Source organism: Musca domestica, unplaced genomic scaffold (assembly GCF_030504385.1).
Source record: "Musca domestica strain aabys unplaced genomic scaffold, Musca_domestica.polishedcontigs.V.1.1 4, whole genome shotgun sequence".
NCBI classification, from domain to species: domain Eukaryota; kingdom Metazoa; phylum Arthropoda; class Insecta; order Diptera; family Muscidae; genus Musca; species Musca domestica.
The window spans coordinates 1429116-1450937 of NW_026712328.1; the positions used below are offsets into that span (position 1 = coordinate 1429116).

The window sequence follows — 21822 nt, forward strand, 5'->3', positions numbered from 1 at the left end:
TCGCTCTCAGAATTGGGTACACAAATTAACCATGTCATACGGCACGATTCGTAATTCATAGTAACATAATTCATTTCTTCAAATGTTTTGTTTGTTGATTTTTATAGGAATTTGTACGAAAGTACATGAAATTATCATTGATAATAATAGAAGAAATTATTGTTTTTCCTCCAAAGATTTTTATACCCTCCACCTTGGAAAGGAGGGTATATTAACTTTGTCATTCCGTTTGTAACATCCTTAAATATTCGTCGTAGACCCCATAAAGTATATATATTCATAATCAGCATAAAATTCTAAGTCGATTTAACGATGTCCGTCTGTCTGTCTGTCTGTCTGTTGAAATCACGATACAGCCCACATTATTTGACGTAGAGCGCCAAAATTTAGCAGAGCAATTGGTATTGTGTCTAGGATGGTTGGTATTGAAAATGATATCGGTCCACGTTCTGGTATAGTCCCCATATAACGGTACCTCCCGATATTCGGTATTTTGATGATTTATGCCACATTATTTACCGGATTTGTCTGAAAATTGGTATTTGTAGGTCATAACGGGTCCCTGTATGTGTGGCAAAACATAGCATGTATAGGTCAACGTTTTGGTATAGCCTTCATATAATGGTACCTCCCGATATTCGATATTTTGATTATTTTTGCCACAGTTTTTAACGGATTTGTCTAAAAATTGATATTTGTGAGTCATAATGGGTCCTAGTTCGTGTGGCGAAACATTGTATGTATAGGTCCACGTTTTGGTATAGTCCCCATATAACGGTAACTCCCAATATTCGGTATTTTGATGATTTTTAACTGATTTTTTCACGAATTTCACTGAAAATTTGGTAGTTGTAGATCATAATGATGATTTTTAACTGATTTTTTCACGAATTTCACTGAAAATTTGGTAGTTGTAGATCATAATGGGTCCCAGTTCGTGTGGCGAGTCATTGTAATTATAGGTCCACGTTTTGGTATAGCCCCCATATAACGGTACCTCCCGATATTCGGTAATTTGATGATTTTTGCCCCTTTTTTCACGCATTTGTCTGAAAATTGGTATTTGTAGGTCATAATGGGTTCTAGCTCCGTTGGCGGAACTTTGCATGTGTAGGTCCACGATTTGGTAGAGCCCCCATATAACGGTACCTCCCGATATTCGGCATTTTAATGGTTTTTGCCACATTTCTTCTAATGTTTCCTTTATCCTAACGTGGAGGGTATTATAAGTTTGGCCCGGCCGAACTTAATGTTTTTTTACGTGTTTTTATCTTTCATTTAACAATTTTCATTCATGTTTTGAACTTTTTGTATAAATGTTGACATTTTACATATCTTTTTGTATATTTCTGTTCTTAAATTCGGCTGGAGAGTCACTTGTCAAAAAATGTTTTGTCATCGTAGTTCTGAGAGTGATTTGAATGCAACAAAGAACCAAAATCTTTGTTCGCTGAGAACATTTAGTATGGGGAATCAAGTAGATATTTGATAATTAATGGTCGAACTACGAATAGAGAGCGAATCACGTACCATGTGAACGTAGCACAATACATTCCCGCGTATACACATATACATTTTTGTGTTCCTTGCCTTTTTTTTGTTTAGGTAATAACAATTATTTTGCAAAACTTAAAATGCACATATGCGATTTCTTTTAATTCATTAGTATTTCAAATTATGCGTGATATCTGTAATTGAACCAACTGTTCAATTAAACGGGTTCCCCGGTTATTCCATCTATTTTTTTTTTTTTTTGTTTTTCCCCAATTTGAGAATTTTTATACCCTCCACCATACTATGGAGGGTATATTAACTTTGCCATTCCGTTTGTAACTCCTCGAAATACTCATGACAGACCCAACAAAGTATAAATGTTCTTTATCAGCGAAAAATTTTAAGTCGATTTAGCGATGTCCGTCTGTCTGTCTGTCTCTCGGTCTGTTGTAATCATCTAGCTATCTTTCGAACGAATTGAGATAGAAAATTTTGCACACATGTTTATTTTGCCAATAGGCAGGTTAAATTTGTAAATGGGCCATGTAGGTCCATGTTTTCATATAGCCCCCATATAACGGTACGTCCGGATATTCGGTATTTTGATGATTTTAGCGACATTATAGCGACCGGAATCATTTCAAATTTGGTATTTGACATTCGTAATGGATACTACAGCCTGTGACAGAAAATTGTCGGTGTAGCCACCATATAACGGTACCTGCAAATATTCGGCAGGTTAAATTTGTAAATGGGCCATGTAGGTCCATGTTTTCATATAGCCCCCATAGAACGGTACGTCCGGATATTCGGTATTTTGATGATTTTAGCGACATTATTCACCGGAATCGTCTCAAATTTGGTATTTGACATTCGTAATGGATACGACAGCCTATGACAGAAAATTGTCTGTGCATATAACGGTATCTCCAAATATTCGGTATTTTCTTAGAGTTACTTAGAGTTCGTAATGGGAACTACAGAAAATTGTGTATACAGGTCCAGGTCTTCTTATAAGCCCCATATATGAGTTCCTCCCTATATTCGGTATTTTGACGATTTTAGGTACAGTACTCACCGAAATTGTTTGAGATGTAGTATTTGAAGTTCGTAATGGATGCTACAGCCTGTGACAGAAAATTGTCTATGCAGGTCCATGTCTTCGTATAGCTACGATATAACGGTACCTCCCTATATATAAGGTATTTTGATGATTTTAGCTACATTACTCACAGCTTATTTTAAGTTTCGAATTTGAATATGGTAATGGTTATGACAAACAAAGCCTATGTAAGTTCACGTCGTAGAGACCCCAATATAAGGACTATATTCGGTATTTTTAATATTTTAAAGAATTTTTAAAGAATTTTATTTTTTGAAAATTTCCAAATTTTTTCGAAATGGTGGAGGGTATTCAATGATCGGCCCGGCTGAACTTACTCCTTTTTAACTTGTTTTAAAATCAATTGTTTCATATTTTCAAGTTTATTTGACACTATAAGATTGTGGTACATTGTTGCATTTTTCCTAGTCAAATAATAATTAGGATCCAGAAATGATTTAAATGTTTTCTCTTCCGCTCTCTTGCAAAAATGGATGCAGGTCCAAAAAAAAAAAAAGATTCGATGACTGAACTGCGTCTTAGGCATGTAAGTATGTAAAAGGGATTGCACACATGTTTTCACAAAATTCATTGAATATTGAAACAAATGTAAATAAACAACGTTTGTTGTGACAGTTCTTACTCACAATCGTATTTGTCAAGCTCAGTTACAGAAAATACAGAGATGGGTATGCTTATTTGTAATGACTTTGCCTTCTAAATTCTACCATAGAATTTTTCTGCACCAAATTAACAATTCGGCGATAAATTGCCTCATTTTCCAATCGCATTTTTCACGGCCGGTTCAAACATTAAAGATAAAACAACTTAAGTAAATTCAAATTAGCATATCCATCTTAGCATTCTCTGTAATTTACTTTACCTTCACTGTATAGGAAACAGGTTCCCATCTCTGATTGACAGTGAATCTAGAAAATCAAACCCCTGGTCAATTAATCATGGTCTATGGCTTAACTATTAGGCCATCCAATAGTATTGGAGAAAAATGGAAACCATCTGATAGCATGGCTTTACTTTCTTAATTCTACCATGCCAAACAATCAAAAATAGAAAACAGGACAAATTTACAATGAATCTAGAAAAGCAAACCCAGCTGTGCTTGCCAACTTTAAGTGCACCGTACATTGTCAAAATGCATGACATCAAAATCGTGTACGTGTGCATGAAGCTTTCAATGCACAATGCTCACGCATTCATTTTGTTTTGATTTCGTGCTGTACAGACAATGCCGATAACTGATGATACAGTTTTGGCGATTTTGGCCGTGTGCTTAACAAGAAAGAAAACGAAAATTGTAAGAGAAATAATAGAATCTGGATGAAAAGGTGGTACAAAAAAATAAATTCACCCTTGAAAAATTAATAGTTTAATTAGTCATCGGCAAGCAATTTAATTTTTTTAAATGGATAGTTTCACTTACGAGGAATTACTAAGCCTAGTCTAATTTTCTTTAATAACTCGATTGCTATATTTTTTACATTCAACATCCCAAACTGTTGGCAACGACCGCTAAAATTCTAACAACTCAAATGCATCTACAGTTTTTGTCGCGAAATAAACCATAAGAGATATATAGAACATGATATTGAAAATAAATTTTGACCATTCATTCAGTTTTCGCGGTTTTAAATTATTTATTCAAAATCAATGCAACAAGTTGTTTGCTTTTTTATTGTTTTGATAGTAATTCTGACATTACAAGCCAAACAGGTAGACCTCTATACTTGCAATTTTTTCAAAGTTGACCTACCTTCTCTTCATTGTACCATGCTTGTACCCATGGTACAATAAAAATAAAAAGGTAGGGTAGAGCTACCAGCTGATTAAAATTTTTTTCTAAGTGTGCCCGACTTCTGCCAATTTTGTGTATGTATTTACTATTTGAAAAATGAAAACAAAATATTTTCAAAATCAATGATTGGAAGACACGCGCATGAAAGATATTAACCACTTTAGCCATGAAATTGAAAGATTGAACAGTTTGGATCATATTTTTGAGCGAAAATCCATGCATTTAATTCATTTTTCGCGCTATTTAACTATTTTTAAAAATGAGGAAAAATATGAAAAAATGAAAACAACATGTTGCATATAAATTTGAATGAGTCTGACAGGAAGCGGGCATAGCCTCAGGGCTGTATTTCTGTAGTTTTACGTTCCTTAAAAATATTTGACTTTTTCTTTAAATATTTGCCCAATGTGACCTTGCCTTTACACGACCTGTTTGATGAGCCTTGTAATAGGTCTTTGTTGATGAATATGTAACAATAAGGCAATGTAATTATTATTCGTTGAAAAATACAACACTGTTTTGAATTGCACACTAACACACACAAATGAATTTCTGCAAACTAATTTTTATATTTTACTTTGTCTTTAATAAACCGTCATAGTAAGAGCATCATGTGTCGTGTATCTTTTTCGAAAGGTTAAGACAAAAGACAATTTCCACAGGCATCTATTGGGAATCTAATGGCAGGATTCCAAGAGGTTATGGGCCAAGTGCCAATCAACAAGTGTTTGTAAAAGATCTTGCTCGTTGCGTGTGTTTGCCAACGTATAAGAAAGAAACAACAAGGAATTGCGAGGTGTACAGATTTGTGTCTATCATCAGGAAGTGAAAAAGGATTCACTCTACAAGATGAATCCGCTGTACTCGATTGATAAGTTGGATGAGCAGAATTATGTTGCATGGTGTATTTAGATGAAGGGTGTTCTGATACACAGTGGCCTGTGGAAGGTGGTGAGTACAAATGAAATGAAACCGTGGAATATAAAGTTCAAGGCGAGAAAGCATTGGCTACGCTTATTCTCAGTGTGAAGGCTTCACAACTCAACCACATGAAGTCGTGCAAGACATTAGTAGATGCTTGGAAGTATTTGGAAGAAGTTCATCGTCCAAATGGCCCCGTGCGGAGGGTCTCACTGTATAAAAAGTTGTTAAACTCGAGAATGGCTGATGGTGAAAATGTACAAAAGTTTCTGAATGAGTTTTCCAATTGTGTCGATAAACTGGCCGAAGTGGGAACTGATATACAGAGTGACCTGGTAGTTATTATTTTGTTGTCATGTTTACCCACGTCGTACGAGAAATTTGTTGCGGCCATGGAGACCCGAGATTCCCTACCACCATTTGATGTTTTGAAGGTAGAGCTGTTAGAAGAAGGAGAAAGAAAGTTCCAAAATAGCAGAAAACAGCTGTGACGCACAAGCATACATGTTAAAATCGAAAAAATTTAATTCTACGAATAATGGTGCAAGATCGACGAAGACATCAAAAGCAAAAAACTTCAAATGTTTTTGTTGTGGACGTCGCGATCATTACGCTGCAAATTGCAACAGCAACAAAGAGAACAATAACAAAGCGGAGGGCAATCGTACAGTCTCGGCGGCAGCAGCCGTCAACGTTCTCAGTAAAGCGGATTGGTGTTTAGACAGTGGCGCGACAGCGCATATGTGTTGTTGTTTGGATTTGAAAGAGCATAAGGAGAATGTGTACTTGGCAGGAGAGTAGTTTTTGACAGAAGCGGGTAAAGGCAGAGTGAAGCTAAAAATTTGCAAATGTGCGTTAATTTTGGACAAAGTGTTGTACGTCCCGTCGATTAATGCGAATTTTGTGTCGGTAAACAAATGATGCGAACACGGTTACGACGTAGTGTTTGATAATTCGGGAGCCAAAATAAAGGACAAAAACGGTGATGTTTGAAGCAAAGAAAGAACAGAGCTTGTATATTGTAAACTGTGAAAAAGAAAAATGTTTTCCCCGAGTAAATAATGAAAATGCGGTTATGTGGGATGAGAGATTTGGTCATTTAAACTTTCAGAACTTAAAACAGCTGGCACAAAATTAAATGGTGATATTACGTGTAAAATTTGTATGAAAGTCAAAATATGTGTAAAGCCATTTGAGAGCAGTGAAACGCGTATGAAAAATATACTTGAAAGAATACATACAGACGTATGTGGTCCATTCGATTCGGACTCATTGGGCGGTTCAAGATATTTTCTAACATTTATTGACGATAAATCGAGACGCATATTTGTGCATTTCTTAAAGAGTAAGGACAAAGCTCTCAGTAAGTTTAAAGTATGTATGGAAATGGGTGAGTGCCCAACGGGAAAAAGAATAAAAATCTTAAAAAGTGATAACGGGCGCGAATTTGTAAACAAAGACTTTAATTCGTTTTTAGAAATGAATGGTATCGTGCGTGAGTTGACGGTACCATACATCCACCCCACAGCAGAATGGTGTGGCCGAGAGAGCCAATAGGACAATCGTGGAAATGTCAAGAGCAATGTTGTTGCAATCCGGTTTGGAAAATGCTTTGTGAGCAGAAGCAGTAGCTACGGCGGTATATGTTAGGAACAGATGGCCAACCAGACCACTAGAGAAAGTGACACCATATGAAGCATGTACTGGTAAGAAACCAAATGTAAAACATCTTCGAGTGTTTGGTGAGGCAGTTGTTGTTTAGATAAAACACGTCATAAGAAATTTGCCGCTAAAGGAAAAATGTATTTAATGGAAGGCTACTCGGCTACTGGCAAAAGCATATAGAATTTATGATCAAGAAAAGCGTGCTGTTGTAAAGAAACCTGATGTCATGTTTATGGACAAGGGCTTGTCGAAAAAGAATTCCCAAGAAATGGAAAAAGGGAGATTAGCCGATAGTGTAGACTTGCTGGTGTATCCACAAGAGGACAGGCAATCTATGGAAGACAGTGTGTCAAGCGAGGAAGAGGACTTACTGGGTTTCGATGAGTCCGAAGCCAAAGATGTGGAAAAGCTGCATCACGCTATGCTAAATGAAAGGCCTAGAATTCTGCTTGAGAAAGTGGAAAAAAATTCTATTACCATTCCATAATCTGCGAGGAAGGCGTTAAATTGTGAATACTCCAAGGAATAGAAGTAATCTAAGAAAAGTGAATATGACGCACTTCTGAGTAATAGGATGTGGTCATTAGTTGAAAAGCCAGTCCATAAGAACCGCATAGGGTGCAAATGGGTGTTTAGCGTGAAGATAAGAGCGGAGAAATTGAAAAGTTCAAGTCCCGATTAGTGACTAAAGGATGTAGCCAGAAGTACGGTTTAGATTATACCGAAACTTTTTCTCCGGTAATAAGGTACGAGACAATAAGAATGGTGCTAGCATTGGCGGTAGAAAAGAAAATGTATTTGCATCAGACAGAGGAAGTAAGTATATATGAAGAAACCTGAGATAATTATAAGTAAATAGTATCCAGATCGAGTGTTGAAATTGCACAAGGCAATTTATGGATTGAAGCAGTCGGGACGTGCTTGAAATTCGAAGCCGGATGAAGTATTAAAGAAGTTTGGGTTTACCTCATGTGTTAATGATTCGTGTCTATATAAGAAGGTCACTAGAGATAAATTGTGCTTGATAGCAGTCTATGTAGACGACCTTATCATCGGCAGTCCTGATATGGAGACCATGAACGCAATTAAAGAATATATCTGTGACAATTTCGAATGTGTGGCTAAGGGACCTTTAGAACATTTTTTGGGTGCACGTATAGAGCGAGAAGGTGATATTGGTGCTATAGCAATAGATCAGTCTCAGTTAATAAAGGAGCTACTGAGAAGTCGCCGAATGGAAGAATGTAAACCAGCTTCAACTTCATTAGTGCTAATTCTGTTACAACGCGTTCCTGTACTCCAAAAACTAGCAAAACTTGTAGCTCTCTCGAGAAAAAAAATGGCGCTGAGTGGTGCACATTTCTGCTTGTTTTAGCTACATGAATTTGGCCGAGCAGAAATGTCCAAATTGTAAATTTGACATTTAACTGGCAGGGCTAACAAGGTTGAAAAATGTATTGATACATTTCAAAGTTCGCGCGTGACAACAAAGGAAAAGAAGAAAACTTAAAAACTAAAGAAAAACTAATATTTGTCGTGAAAAAAAAAAAAAAAACAAAAAGAGAAAATATGGAGCAACTGATGTATTCACTTTTGGATGATTCTAGGTATGAAGAGGACTGGCTGAATGAGGAATCAGACGAAGAAAACGTATTGGAAAACAGTGCAAAATTAGTGAAAGGAAAATTGAAAAATTAAGCATAAAATCAAAAATGTTTGCTTATTACTGCAAACATTTTATTTTTATTTTTTAGGTTGGCTGTCTTCCCATCCTGTGGCATTAAGTCACTAGCACACTTAACATTAATTTAACCAGCGCCTCCAACCATGTCAGCTTCTCCGGGTTTGGGATTTGAGAAAACTCCACCTCTAAATACTCTTCAGCGCATTCTGAAAACAAAACTTTATAAAAAAAAACAGCATTCAAAAATAATTATTAATTTTAACTTATTTTCAATACTAATTTTTTTAAATTTTGGCGTCCATCTCAGTAAGGTTTCTCCAGTCCGATTTAGACTGTTTTCTTTGGAATTTTGAATGTTGACATTTTATCGCATTTCTGCTAATTTTCCGTTCCCTTATTTTTTGAGCACACCTAAATGATAGTGGCATTTCGTACTGTTGTCTCTTCTGCTAGTTTTACTACTAAAAAGTAATGGAACACAACTTATGTAACAATATGGAAATGTAATTATTATTCGTTGAAAAATACAACACTGTTTTAAATTAGCACACTAACACACACAAATGAATTCCTGCAAACTTAGTTTTATATATTTTACTTTGTCTTTAATGAACCGTCATAGTAAGAACATCATGTATCGCGTTTCTTTCGCGCAAGGTTTAGACCATGGCCCAATTATAAGGTCTTCCTTCGAGCGAATTAATCTAAAAACAGCTGTTATTTTACTAGATGAAATGTCAAAATTAATGATGACAGAAGAATTTTGTGGCGAATACGTTTGCTGTCAATTTTTTGTATGTATAGCACATGGTAGAAAAATACAGGTAGACGCATCGACGCAGTTGCTGGGACAATGAACTGATAGACTTTGAAATTATAAATGTTGAATGAAAAATTGTTGGTATTTGTAAAAATTGTTGAAAATGCATATCATAACAACCTCCGATTGGTGCCGTATAAGAAAACTTATAAAATGTACTTATTTAAAAAAAATAACATTTGAACAATTTTGACATATCAATGTTCCCCAGCATTTATGCATCTACCTATATTCTTCTACCATGGTATAAAAACTCTACTGCTTTGTAGATATGTAAAGTTTTTTAAATGTTTTTTTTTTTTTTTTTTTCAAAAATAAGTACATTTTATAAAATGTCTTATACGACACAAATCGTAGGTTGTTAATATGTATTTTTCAACAACTTTTGGAAATTTGAATAACTTTTCATTTAAAATTTTCAATTTAAAATTTGGTTTGACAGTTCATTGTCCCAGAAGCTATGCGATGCGTCTACCTGTATTCTTATTTTAAAAATTTTGACATATCAATGTTTTCATGCATTGATGCATCACCTATATTCTTTTACCATTGTTTAGACAAAAATATCAAAGACAATTTCCACATAAAGACAAATCTATGTCTGCGTGTAAAGTACTCACAAGGAACTCCTTGTATGGATTTTCAGATAATTCCATCGGAAAAAGTGGCTAAAATCATCAAAATACCGAATATAGGGGAGTACCGTTATATGGGGGCTATACGATATTGTGGACCGATATAGCCCATCTTCGAACTTGACCTGCCTTGCAGACAAAAGAGAGATCTGTGCAAAATTTTAGCTTCCTATCTTAATTCGTTTAGACTGTAGCGTGATTACAACAGACGGACGGACATGGCTAAATCGTCTTAGAATTTTACGCTGATCAAGAATATATATACCTTGTTGGGTCTAAAATGATTATTTCGATGAGTTACAAACGGAATGACGAACTTAATATACCCTCCATACCTTTTTTGGTGGAGGGTATAAAAATTGTAAATGTTTTCAAAATATAAGTAGATTTTTATATGTTTTCTTATACGAGGTCATTCGGAGGTTATTATAATCCGCATTTTTCAACAATTTTTACAAATTTAAATAACTTTTCATTCAACATTTTCAATTTCAAAATTGGTTTGACAGTTCATTGTCCAAGCAGCTGTGTCGATGCGTCTATCTATATTCTTCTACCATGCATATATTGGGATTCCGTACGACTTGGGACTCTGTTTATTAGACATAATGAATATAATTTGCAACGGCGTAACGGAGGTCGTGTTGATGTTTTGCGCTGTGTTCATAAAACTCATTTTGCACACGTTTATATTTAAGGGCGCCCCAATTAATAGGTTATATTAGAAATATGACTGGAGAAGATGTGCGTAGGGTTTTTATTGTAATATGCAAAATTCTAATTTATTTCTGTTACAGAGATTAAACTCTTTGCGTGAACTTGCCAACCGAGCGTTGAATGCGTCACAGGATGAAAGGGCCTTCCTCTTTGCAGATTTAACTGATGCAATTTTACATTCTGGTACGTGCGTTTGCTTGAAAATTTGTCTTTTTAATATCTTGTTCTTTCAGATATTGAATGTGCAGAGATACGTAATCTATGCAAATTGATGGTTATAACATTAACAAAGTTTAAAGATGAAAAGTCAAAGGAACTTGTTAAACGTTTTTTTGTCGCAATGATAAATCATCAACACGACGCCGCTACTGAGGGACTGATGATGGTATTTAAGGTACTTGCTCTGAAAGAACTAGCCAATGCGCCACCTTCTAAGGCTTCAAGAGCGGCATTGATTGCTCTAGAATGGACGATTCTATTGAACAAACACTGTGATAATGATTCCAAAATATTCAAAGACGAGTTACCTCGACTTGTTGACTATCAATCACATTTATATCAGATAGTGTTGCTAGCATCTTGTGCTAAAATGAAGCGGGCGGCCGATGATATTATTTTGGAAATATTTTGTGAAGATAATACGGATAATATTTACAATTCATATAAAGATTTGCTTTTGAAAAAGGAACCCTCAAGTCAATCGTTAGTATTGCTTTTGACACTACTAAACTATAAGAAAGATTTGGCCACATATAAAGATGATTTAATTGCTATTTTCGTGAAAGCAATTATTGCCGCAAAGAAGAAACCTTTTTCTGCTATTGTTTTGCACTCTGGCCTTCTCCTTAATACAATTTCAAAAAGCGAATTTGAAACTAAATTACTTCCACACATGCAGAGAGCCGTTTTAAGAAATCCAGAAGTTGTAATTCAAGCTGTTGGCCTTATAATACAAGAAATAAACTTTGACTTCAGTCCATATGCCCTGAAACTAACAAATGTAATAATCCCTAATTTATGCTCCAAAGATGAAACAACAAGGAAAGAAGCTGCTGAAACGGTCAATAAATTTGCATCCAAATGTTTGAATGCAGACATAATTGCTGAAATGCTACAAGGATTATTTGACACTTTAAATGGATCTGGTGGAAAAGTCACAGTAGCGGAGATACGAATTAATATTTTAGAGGTAAATTACGTATTTGGTATTTAATTTCTTCATAGAAGAAAGTTGAGTTCAGGGGCTATGCTCGGATCATTCTGAAATTGTTACCGCGGGTCCTCAATTTTTGTTCTATGAAAATGTAAAATGAAAATTTTTATAAAGGAAAGAAAAATCAAATGAAAAATGTTATAAAGGAAATATTTTTCATCTCATATTTCCATAGAACAAGAAACCAACCCCAGGTGGGTATTTTTAACCTGATTAAGGAAAAGTATTTTTTTCGTGAGGGAAATACCCGATTACCCGGCTATTTGACCCGAAAGTTCGAATAGAATATCCGGTTCTACAAAACTGTTATCTACAAATCCTGAAATTGAGATTTTCTCCACTAATATGTATCTAACCTTTTTGCGTGGACGGCCTTCGGCAAATCAATATATATATTGATTTGCATCACAAATCTGTTTGGAACTATAAGATATATATATGATACCATTTTGGAAAGGCAAGAATATATATATTAATATATATTAATATATATTAATATATATATATATATTCTTGCCTTTCCAAAATGGTATCATATGTGTGATATATCTTATAGTTCCAAACATATTTGTGACACGGCAAACTTTGTCTACCCTTATATTTTTTTCATAGTGATACTTGTGAGATATTGAAGTTATTTTTGATAGTAAAATGTTTATGGAATCGCAATGAAGTACATTCAACTTTTCCCTCGCGGAGGTTAGAGCACGTCTCAATTCAATTCTTTCTGCACGTCCCTCTTTCATTTAAGAATCAGGGACATTCCTAAAAAACAAGTAACTTAATCCTATTTAAAAGATTATTCTCTTCATATTGAAAAACATACGGAATGAATATGAATGTGTGCAACCCAATTGTATAATCTCAATTTTACACAAAACAAATTTGCTCACAAAATTTTGAATTTTTAATTATCACTTTGAATTTTAATGCTTAGAATGTGATAAACACAGGCAAGAAAAATAACACAATTACTAGCAAGAAAAATATCAAAATTACTAAATATGTATTGACAATAAAAAAGGAACATGTAAAATTTCTCACAGTCTAAGTCAACGTCGAAAAACCATGAAATATTTGTGAGTTAACTTATTCAGCCAAAATACACGCAATCCGTTTTTTATAATGATTTCCGTAATTATCTGAAATTTGCCGAGTTTTCGCATTTTTCTTTTGACACACCTATTCACAACTTCCCCTCACTGTTGCTCAAAGGTGATGGGGTTTTAATATCTATGATTTCTTTTAATTATATACCAGAACAAGTAAGCAAAGGCTACAGTCGAGCGGGGCCGACCGTTGAATACCCTACAACACTACAATAAACGATACAGTTTATATAGGCGAGATACTCGAAAGAATTCCACAAGATATTGTGACAAATAATAAAAGAAAACCATCAGGTTTCGTTCTCTAATTTTCGAATAATAGCAACTTAAACTAATTTGCTCATTTTCAATTTATTGGTAGATGTTGCACGTAAATGGTCTTCCTAGATCTGGAACCAATATTTCCCAAAGACCCATAATCTCTCAGAAGTGGCAAAAGATTAACATTTATTATTGGTTTGTGACTGAAACACATCTATATGAGATACAGCCATTTGACTATATTCTTCAACGAAATCAGCGTTAACGAAATAGTCAGAAGTGCATCTTTCCTGTATTTGTGAATTCTCCAAAAAGTCACTGGAATGGACATTTTCGTATTTTGTCTACAAAAATTGGCAAACTATTTCACATATTGAGTTTTTTGGTCCATTTCAACCTCTAAATATATGGCGATCATCTCCAAAAAGAGTAGGCTTCTATTCTGCCCCTCATCTTATCCCCATGCAAAATTTCGTAGGGATCGGGCCATAAATGCGATCTGTATATTATATCCTGATATCCTAACTACTTAGTTTTGTTAGCTGTAGAAATATTACCAAATGTTTAATTCAAAATGAAAATATGCCAAAAATATGACAAAATTAAAAAAATATAAGAAAATTTAAAAAATCAATATTTTCATCTAAGGAGAGATATTTTTATGCGATTTTTTAGGCGTTTTTTTTTGCGAAGAGGCCATTCTGAATTAATGAGAACTGTCGAAATCAGTTCAGCCCTTCTCGACATAAAATAGATCTTCCAAGCATATCTTCTTTGATAGACATATATATCGCACATATTTTGCTATATATTCGATTTGTTGGATCTTAACATCAATGTAAAGATCAGAAGTAACCTTGTCATGGCTTTGTGATTTCGCCGGGATTTAAAATATTCGCGGTTTAATGAAAAATTTTGCATTTTTTCAACAAAAAAGATATGGTCTATTTTAGCCGCTAAATATTATCCGATGACCACCCAAATTGGTAGGCTTCTTCCCCGCCCTAAACTCTAGCTACATGCGAAATACCGCGTCGATTGGTCTATAATTGCGACCTGTATAGCTACTGCAAAATCCGACATTTTTTCAGTATTTGGTCCATTTCAACCCCTAAACATTTGGCGATCATCTCCAAAAGAAATAGGGTTCTATTCTGACCTTAACCCCACCTACATTTTAAATTTCGTGAAGATCGGGCCATAATTGCGACCTGTAGAGTGAATACAAATTAACATGGACAGACGGACAGACGGACGGACGGACATACATAGCTAGATCGACTCAGCTCGGCGAGCTAGAAAGATTCATATATACTTTCCTATATGGGAAACCAATATTTCGAGGTGTTACATAAATTCTGGCCCAATCAAACTTATAATACCCCCAACACATAGTGTTGTAGGGTATAACAATATGTAGTACTTGGTTATAACCCGTATTTTAATTTTAACCATCTGTGTTATATAAAGGTAGAATTGAGGTTTTCAGGATAACAGTCCAATAGCTGTCTGCATGATAAGCTCAATGCAACTGACAATGTATATTATCTTCTTCTATTTCGGCTTCGAATTCCTAATATATCCCCGAGAGCAAGACTACCTGTTGCAGCATAACAATCGACGATGAAAAACATTCACTTGTCCAGGAAAGAGGTGAAAATAATAAAAAAATAGGAGAAATATAAACTATATGATGGAAAGAGTGTCACGTTTAACGTATCCTCCGAATAATAGGAATTGGGCCAAACTATTTCGGTGCACTGATAGTTTGCTCAAGTACTTTCGGCAAAGCTTCTTTATTTCTTCTTCAACAGTAGGTACGTTGAAGTCCTTGTGGATATTTGAGTTTCTTATGTACCAAGGTCGAAGAATGTTCGTCTGTCTTCTTTGTAGTTTACTTAAGTTAGAAGCACTAGCTGTGCCCCAGAGCTGTACACCTTACGACCAAATGGTCTTTTTGGAATCGTTTTCTAATTATTTATTGCGCTTATACCCTTAATTTTTGAATCTTGCGAGTCTGTTTCAAGTCATTTTTTCATCATTTATGAGTGCTTAGTGAGTAGTTTATTAGTCTTTTAAGTGTCATTTATCACTCATATGTATTTTCATTTAGGAGATTTTTTAAATCACCTTTGTCTTATATTCGAGTCATTTAAGAGACTTATATGAGTGTTTACGATTTTACGAATCTCGTACGTGATTTCTAAATATTCGGATGCGATGTGAGAAAAAAGTATGTTCATATATGTTTGTATAAACGTTTATTTAAAATAAAATTAATTCAGCTTTTATAACTATAATGTGTACTAGTATTTTCCATGTTCATTTTCATGTGTAATATAAACAACATTTTTAATTTCAATAAATGCCATTTTTTCTAGGTAAAAAAATTTTCTTGGTAAAAAAAATTATAGCAAAAAAATTAAAAATTACAAAATAAAAAATCCGGAAATCTAATCCGAACGTTTTTTTTCATCACCCGCTCTTTAACGTGAACAAAACGTTTTTGAAGGATTGTATACGCATCCTTGTCGTTGCTCTTGTATTTAAGATTACAAATATCTGAAATAAAATATTTAAGCGTTTGCCCATTTTACTAATTCCTTATATTCGTTTTAAAAATATAAACTTACTTTGAATTATCGTCACTAAAAAGGACTTTTCTGCAATCGGCTTTACATTGGTCCCTATCCAGCTGTATTGGTAGGCTAAATTATATAAAACAATTTTTTCGAACTGGAGCCCGAGGGAATTGTGCGGATCCTTCACCGCCGGTTTTGGCAATAAACTCTTTCTGGAACTAGGTTATTAGAAAACTATATAAGTATTTATTATTAGTTTGTTAAGTAGTTATTTAAATAGTTAGCTAGTTAGTTAGATAATCAATGATAATAATCAATCATCGAAGGAATGCAAAATTTGAAATTGTATCAACACGCTCTTCAAAACTCTTTTCACGTCTCTGAACATAATCTTCATTATTCTCGTTTTCAGTTTAATTTCTTTTTTCGAAATAAAAATTTTCTGCACCATTTTTGCCATCCGTTTTTATTTGAGCCTTTTCCATGTTTTAATTTGATTTGCTGACATTTTCTTTATAAAAAATCAAATTTACTTAAACTTTTTAAATATATTTTATTTCACTTTTCAATATTTTACACTTTTAATGTTTACAGCTCTACGCACTATTTATAAATGAGCTCCAGAAAAGTCAGCTCCAGAAACGCAAGAACATGTCTCGTTATGTATAGCAAAACAAGCAGAATTTAATCTACTTATCTGTTCAAAATATGATAAAAAATACATAATTATGATCATTTTTCAAACAGCTGTATGATCTTCCTAAGACTAATCATTTTTCAATCTCTACATGATCGCAATACGATAATAAATAACGCAACAAATAGTCACATTTTGCACATTTTAATGATTGATTTTCGATTTCCATACATTTTGTTGTTGTATATTAAATTGATCTCTTTTTACTCAATATAGAGAGTCATTTTCGGTTATACAAGTGAGTTCGTGTCCAAAAGGACACGAAGAAGACTCACCAAAATGATTACTTCAAAAACAATCTCCCAAATGCTAGCTGGGAAGTCTTCGGTCCAGGTGCATTCCGAGATATTTTACGATTTTTTTCTGTGGAACTTGTGTATTGCAGATTGAGTACCAAACCAATTATGAAAAATGATTTGATGACTCTCATTCAGTAACAAAAAAAGCAAAAAAATCCACAAACAAATAGAAAAAATGGAAAATATACTGGACAATCCGAATTTATTGATGTCTAGCATAAATTTTTGGTCATAAAATAATAGGTAAATATTGTTTGCCTATTTTCTACCTACATATTGTTTTCTTTTAAAAATAAAGTATGTGGGCAGAGATATGACTCTCACTAGATAACAGAATATGCACAGAATAAAACAATTGAAGTATATACGTTTACGTGAATTAAAGTAGCATTCATTTTCATTTACACCTCAGTACCGGAGGCAAAAATGTATGAAATTATAATCAAAATAAGAAAAACCAACCCTATTTTTATACAGAAAATTTGTCAGGGGATTGTTTTTTTTTTAATTAGGGTTGACATTTTGGATTGTTTCGTCAATAACCACGAAATGTGAAAAATGTGTGTACACTAATTAGAAGTACCTGAAATACTTTTTTACAAAAATTTATTTTTTCATATGTCGGAAAAATAGGTAGCGATTGCGCTTTGCCTTCATTACGTGTGTGTCTCTTTCGTTGAGAATTGTTTCATTATTGTTGTTATTTTTTGGTAGAACATTTTTGTATGACACATGTTATGACGATTTTTGCACTGCGTAGCACTGATGTTGGCGGACCACAACGGAGCCGCATATTTTACCACAGACCGTCCTATCGCGTTGCAAGAGGTCAACAAGGTTTCCTTATCAGCTACCCAAGTACTGCCGTCCAGAGACTTGAGGTTCTTGTTCCTACTACCAATCTTGTCGCAGATAGCTGTGGTATGCGCGACCGACTTAAAGAGGCTATCGAATGTGACCCCTAAGACCTTGGGGTAATCGGTGGTCGGAATTACAGTCCATGTGGTGAAGTGTGGCCGTCGATTTAGTGGCGGATATCTTCATATTCCTCGCAGTGAAAAAGACGATAAGATCAACAAGGTAAGCGTTTAACCGATCGCAAATGTCATCTGCGTCACAATCATCTGCGTACGTTATATTCTCCATGCCGTATGGAGGACGTGGAATGTCAGAAAGGTAGAGGTTAAACAGTTCCGGAGATATTACCCCACCTTGGGGAACTCCCTATTTATCTCTAGGTATGCTCGACTTCTTGTTTCTGAATTCACGTACGACTGGCGTCCACACATGTAGTTTACTACCCAATGTTTCAAACTTGGCCGGAAGGCGGTGCGCTCAATGTGCTCGAACAGTGTGGCATGATTGACTGTATCAACGTCTTTTGATAAATCAAGTCCCACCATATCGCACGACCTGTTCCGGTTGAGACCTCTGCTAACATGTGTGGACATGGCATGTAAAGCTGTTGTTGTGCTGTTCAATTTCCGGAATCCGTATTGATGTGCGGCGTTCAGAGTCTATGAAGTCCGATGGTCTGTTGATGGCGACAATAATGGGGAGTTGGTCTGAGCCTAGAGAAATGAAAGAGAAAATTGCCAAGTTACGTCATTCGTCAGACAGGGGACACGATGGATATGTCCGGTGAACTGTGGCAGTCTCCCTTATTCTGGTGGACGCGTCCTCATTCACTGTGCAAAACGTGGAGCTATCAATTTGCTCATCCAGCGCCATGCCTCTCTGGTGATTACCTAGGACGGAATGCTATAATTCATGATGGGCATTGAAATCCCCTGGCACCAGACGGTTATTGCCTACCAGAAGTGAACTGATATTAGGCATATAACATGGGGCACAGCTATTTAACGGCGGAATGTACAAGTTGAGCACCTCTACCTCGACGGTTCCACACTTGACCGCTAAGCCCATACATTCCTTGTACGTGCCACTAGAGTCAGGCTCAGGCGAGATAGGTCTTTACTTGACAGAGTGGTGCAATAGGAACGCTAATCCTCCACCCCTGGAGCGATCCTTCCTCAGTACGCTGTATCCATCACAACTTTGAAGCCTGCAGGTGGTAATCGCTGCGACCTTGATGTTCTTTCTCATGAAGCTTACAGTTTCGTTAATCTACCTCGGAGATCATCACAATTGAATTTGAGAAATGACGCATTATCCGGAACTTGAACAGTAATGTATGGCGTCAACTGCTGCATAAATTGCTGTTAAGGAGATTGCGGGGGAGTCTCATACTGCGACAATGATGAGGACGCCGAAGATGAAGACTCACTGGGGTCTACATTGACGCAGCAGGAAGCAATGTAGTCCCTATCGCTGTACTCCTGCATCCGATTTAGGCCGGAACAATTCCGGAAATGCACCCATTCCATAAATCCGTTGCATCTCACCGAGACCGATCTGTGCGGAGCAGAACCATGAACCGGGGTTGGTCTCTATCCCTCCTCGGACCAAGAGAATACGGAGCAAACATTCCGCGTAATGTTGCTCCCACATAAGAAAAATGGACGAACACGAACATGTATTTGCTGGGATGGCGGCCCCTGGTCGGAGATTTGTACCTCCGAGTCAATCCGGTACATAGAACCGGCCGCCGCACAGAGGGGTGAAATCACAAAACACGGAGATTAATTGAAAAATAAAATTCGTCTTTTGGAATAAATGTTTTTAAACTATTATAGAACACTAAATTCTACTTCAGTACCGATAATTTCAAAGTCATACGTTGTTTAGTTTTTTTAATTACACAGTGGCAAAGTTAAGAAATATTTCACTTTTTCGCAAGAAGAAGGAAATAATTTGTCTTTGGTTTTTTTGAATTGCAATAATTTAGTTTTTTTTTCATCAAAAATTATTATTTTAAAATTGAAACATCGAATACAGGTGGTTATTGGTGGTGGTTAGTGTTTTAGAATAAAAAAGTTTTAAAAATAATCCGAAAAGTATGTGGAGTTTTAAAAAATAATATCGAGAAGGTCTTAAATTTTTAATTTTGTATTTTAGTATGGAATGTCATCTTTCATAATCAACAAAAAACTCGTGCCCTTTTTGCCGTTTTTGCTTAATCAAGGTACATTCACCGCAACTGATTTTGCGGTGAATGTACCTTGATCTTGTTCTCTGTTTTATTCGTTTTTTTTTTTGTTGGTCTGTCTAAAGAAGTTTCTATTGGGTTTCTATCCTGTTATTAACTGGAATTCTAAACTATATTAAACTATACATAAAAGTATTTCAGTCTCCTTTTCTTATTTCACCCTCAATTTTGACTGATGATCCAATTTAAGACAATAAGAGAGATGTAAGAGAGGATGATAAGGATGATTTTTTAAATGTCAGTCACATATATTTTTTTTTCTAAATATATTATAAGGTTTTAGTATATTTCAGATAGGAAGGCTTAATTGCCAGCCAATTTTGTATATATTTTTTTATAATTATTCCTTTCTTCATAAAAATATGTAGAATTTTTGTCTTCGGATTAAGAAGGTTTTACAAAGGATAAATAATTTTTTGGCTTAACTCAAATTTTGGATTTATATAGGCAATTTTTGTAATATTTCCATCCATCCATTGGGAAACAAAATACCAAATAATAGGCTTGTAAAAAGCTCTTTCTGAAACCCTCAAAATAATTAATATTAGGAAGTACCATTATATATTTTGCAGAGACAAATTCCCAAAATACATAAAATTTGGAAGTGCCGCTATATACGGTCAATACTTAATAGTATCCCTTCACAAAATTTAGCAGGGAGAGATTTTGTCCGCTCAGAACTCAAAATGTCAAGGCCGAAACCTTCAAAATACCAAAAATCAGGAAGTAACGCTATATGGGGGCCTTACCGAAACGTGGGCCGATATGTCCCAAATTAATGTCAAACATATAAGAGGTAATATGAATGTCTGAGCAAAATTTCAGAGCGATAAAATGCTTTCCTGAATTAATCACCGTTTTTGGGCATCTCACCCCACTGTGCGCCGTGGGATTGAATATATTTGTTGTTGTTGTTGTAGCAGTTTTACATGTTGCGTTGTTTTTTCCGACTAATCCGGTTCTTCCTCAATGTCCAGGTTTAGGAATTCTGCTACCTTTATGGGCTGTAGCCATAGATCCTCTGGACGGAGTTGGGTAGGTTTGGCTGGACAATTAAACAAGTGCAGCGTGTTGTGCGGTCCTGTATCGCAGGCGTTCCGCACATCCTCATCAATTCGTGCCCAATACGATTGAGACGGCTGCACCATCCTGAACGTAGTTGGGCCAAAACTACCTTGGTTTGCCTGATGGGGGGTGGACTCCGAGTATGGCATTCATACTGTAATTATAAACTACCTCTGCGACTGCATCAGTATGAATGCTATTCAGACCCGCTTGATAGGCTTCATGATATAGGGGCTCTCTCTTATATCGCTGGATCTCTCCCTCTAGATCGTGCAGGTCCTTCCTGACACGCCTGGGTGGGGGAGTTCTATCCATCACGATAACACCCAAGCAGGTACTGCAACGAAAGCATATGATTATGCTGACGTAAGGGAAGAACCTTCGTCTCCTCATGTAAATGGTCCACAGGAGTCATGAGGAGGCACCCTGTTGCAGTTCTCAGGGCGGCATTCTAGCAGGTCTGAATACTTTTCCACTGCGTTGCACTTGTATTCGCCGACCACACTGGAGCCGCATAGCTAACCACAGACCGACCTATCGCTTTATAAGAGGTCAACAAGGTTTCCGACAGTTACGTCGTTAAATGTGACTGCTGTCCTATCATCCTTTTTTCCAGGGTTCGAGAGTGACTTTACC

General features: G+C 35.6%; 1 protein-coding gene and 1 long non-coding RNA gene across 3 annotated transcripts in view; one reads left to right on the forward strand and one right to left on the reverse strand.

Moving 5' to 3' along the window:
• The first annotated feature begins 10730 nt into the window (after nucleotides 1–10730).
• LOC101901158 (stalled ribosome sensor GCN1) overlaps nucleotides 10731–21822 on the forward strand; it is a 39155-nt gene continuing 28063 nt past the window's right edge. The window contains exons 1-3 of the mRNA XM_005190355.4: nucleotides 10731–10878; nucleotides 10932–11034; nucleotides 11085–12040. Coding sequence (XP_005190412.2) covers nucleotides 10864–10878; nucleotides 10932–11034; nucleotides 11085–12040 — 1074 coding nt within the window. The 5' untranslated portion in view covers nucleotides 10731–10863. The remainder of the gene's footprint in view (nucleotides 10879–10931; nucleotides 11035–11084; nucleotides 12041–21822) is intronic.
• On the reverse strand, nucleotides 15679–17446 carry LOC109614017 (uncharacterized). 2 transcript variants are annotated; one of them, XR_009343003.1, is made up of 3 exons: nucleotides 16465–17427; nucleotides 16068–16234; nucleotides 15679–15996 (listed from the first exon to the last, which is right to left on the reverse strand). It is a non-coding gene; the product is annotated as an uncharacterized LOC109614017 (long non-coding RNA). The 2 variants fall into 2 exon arrangements; XR_002195317.2 differs by having other exon boundaries at nucleotides 16068–17446.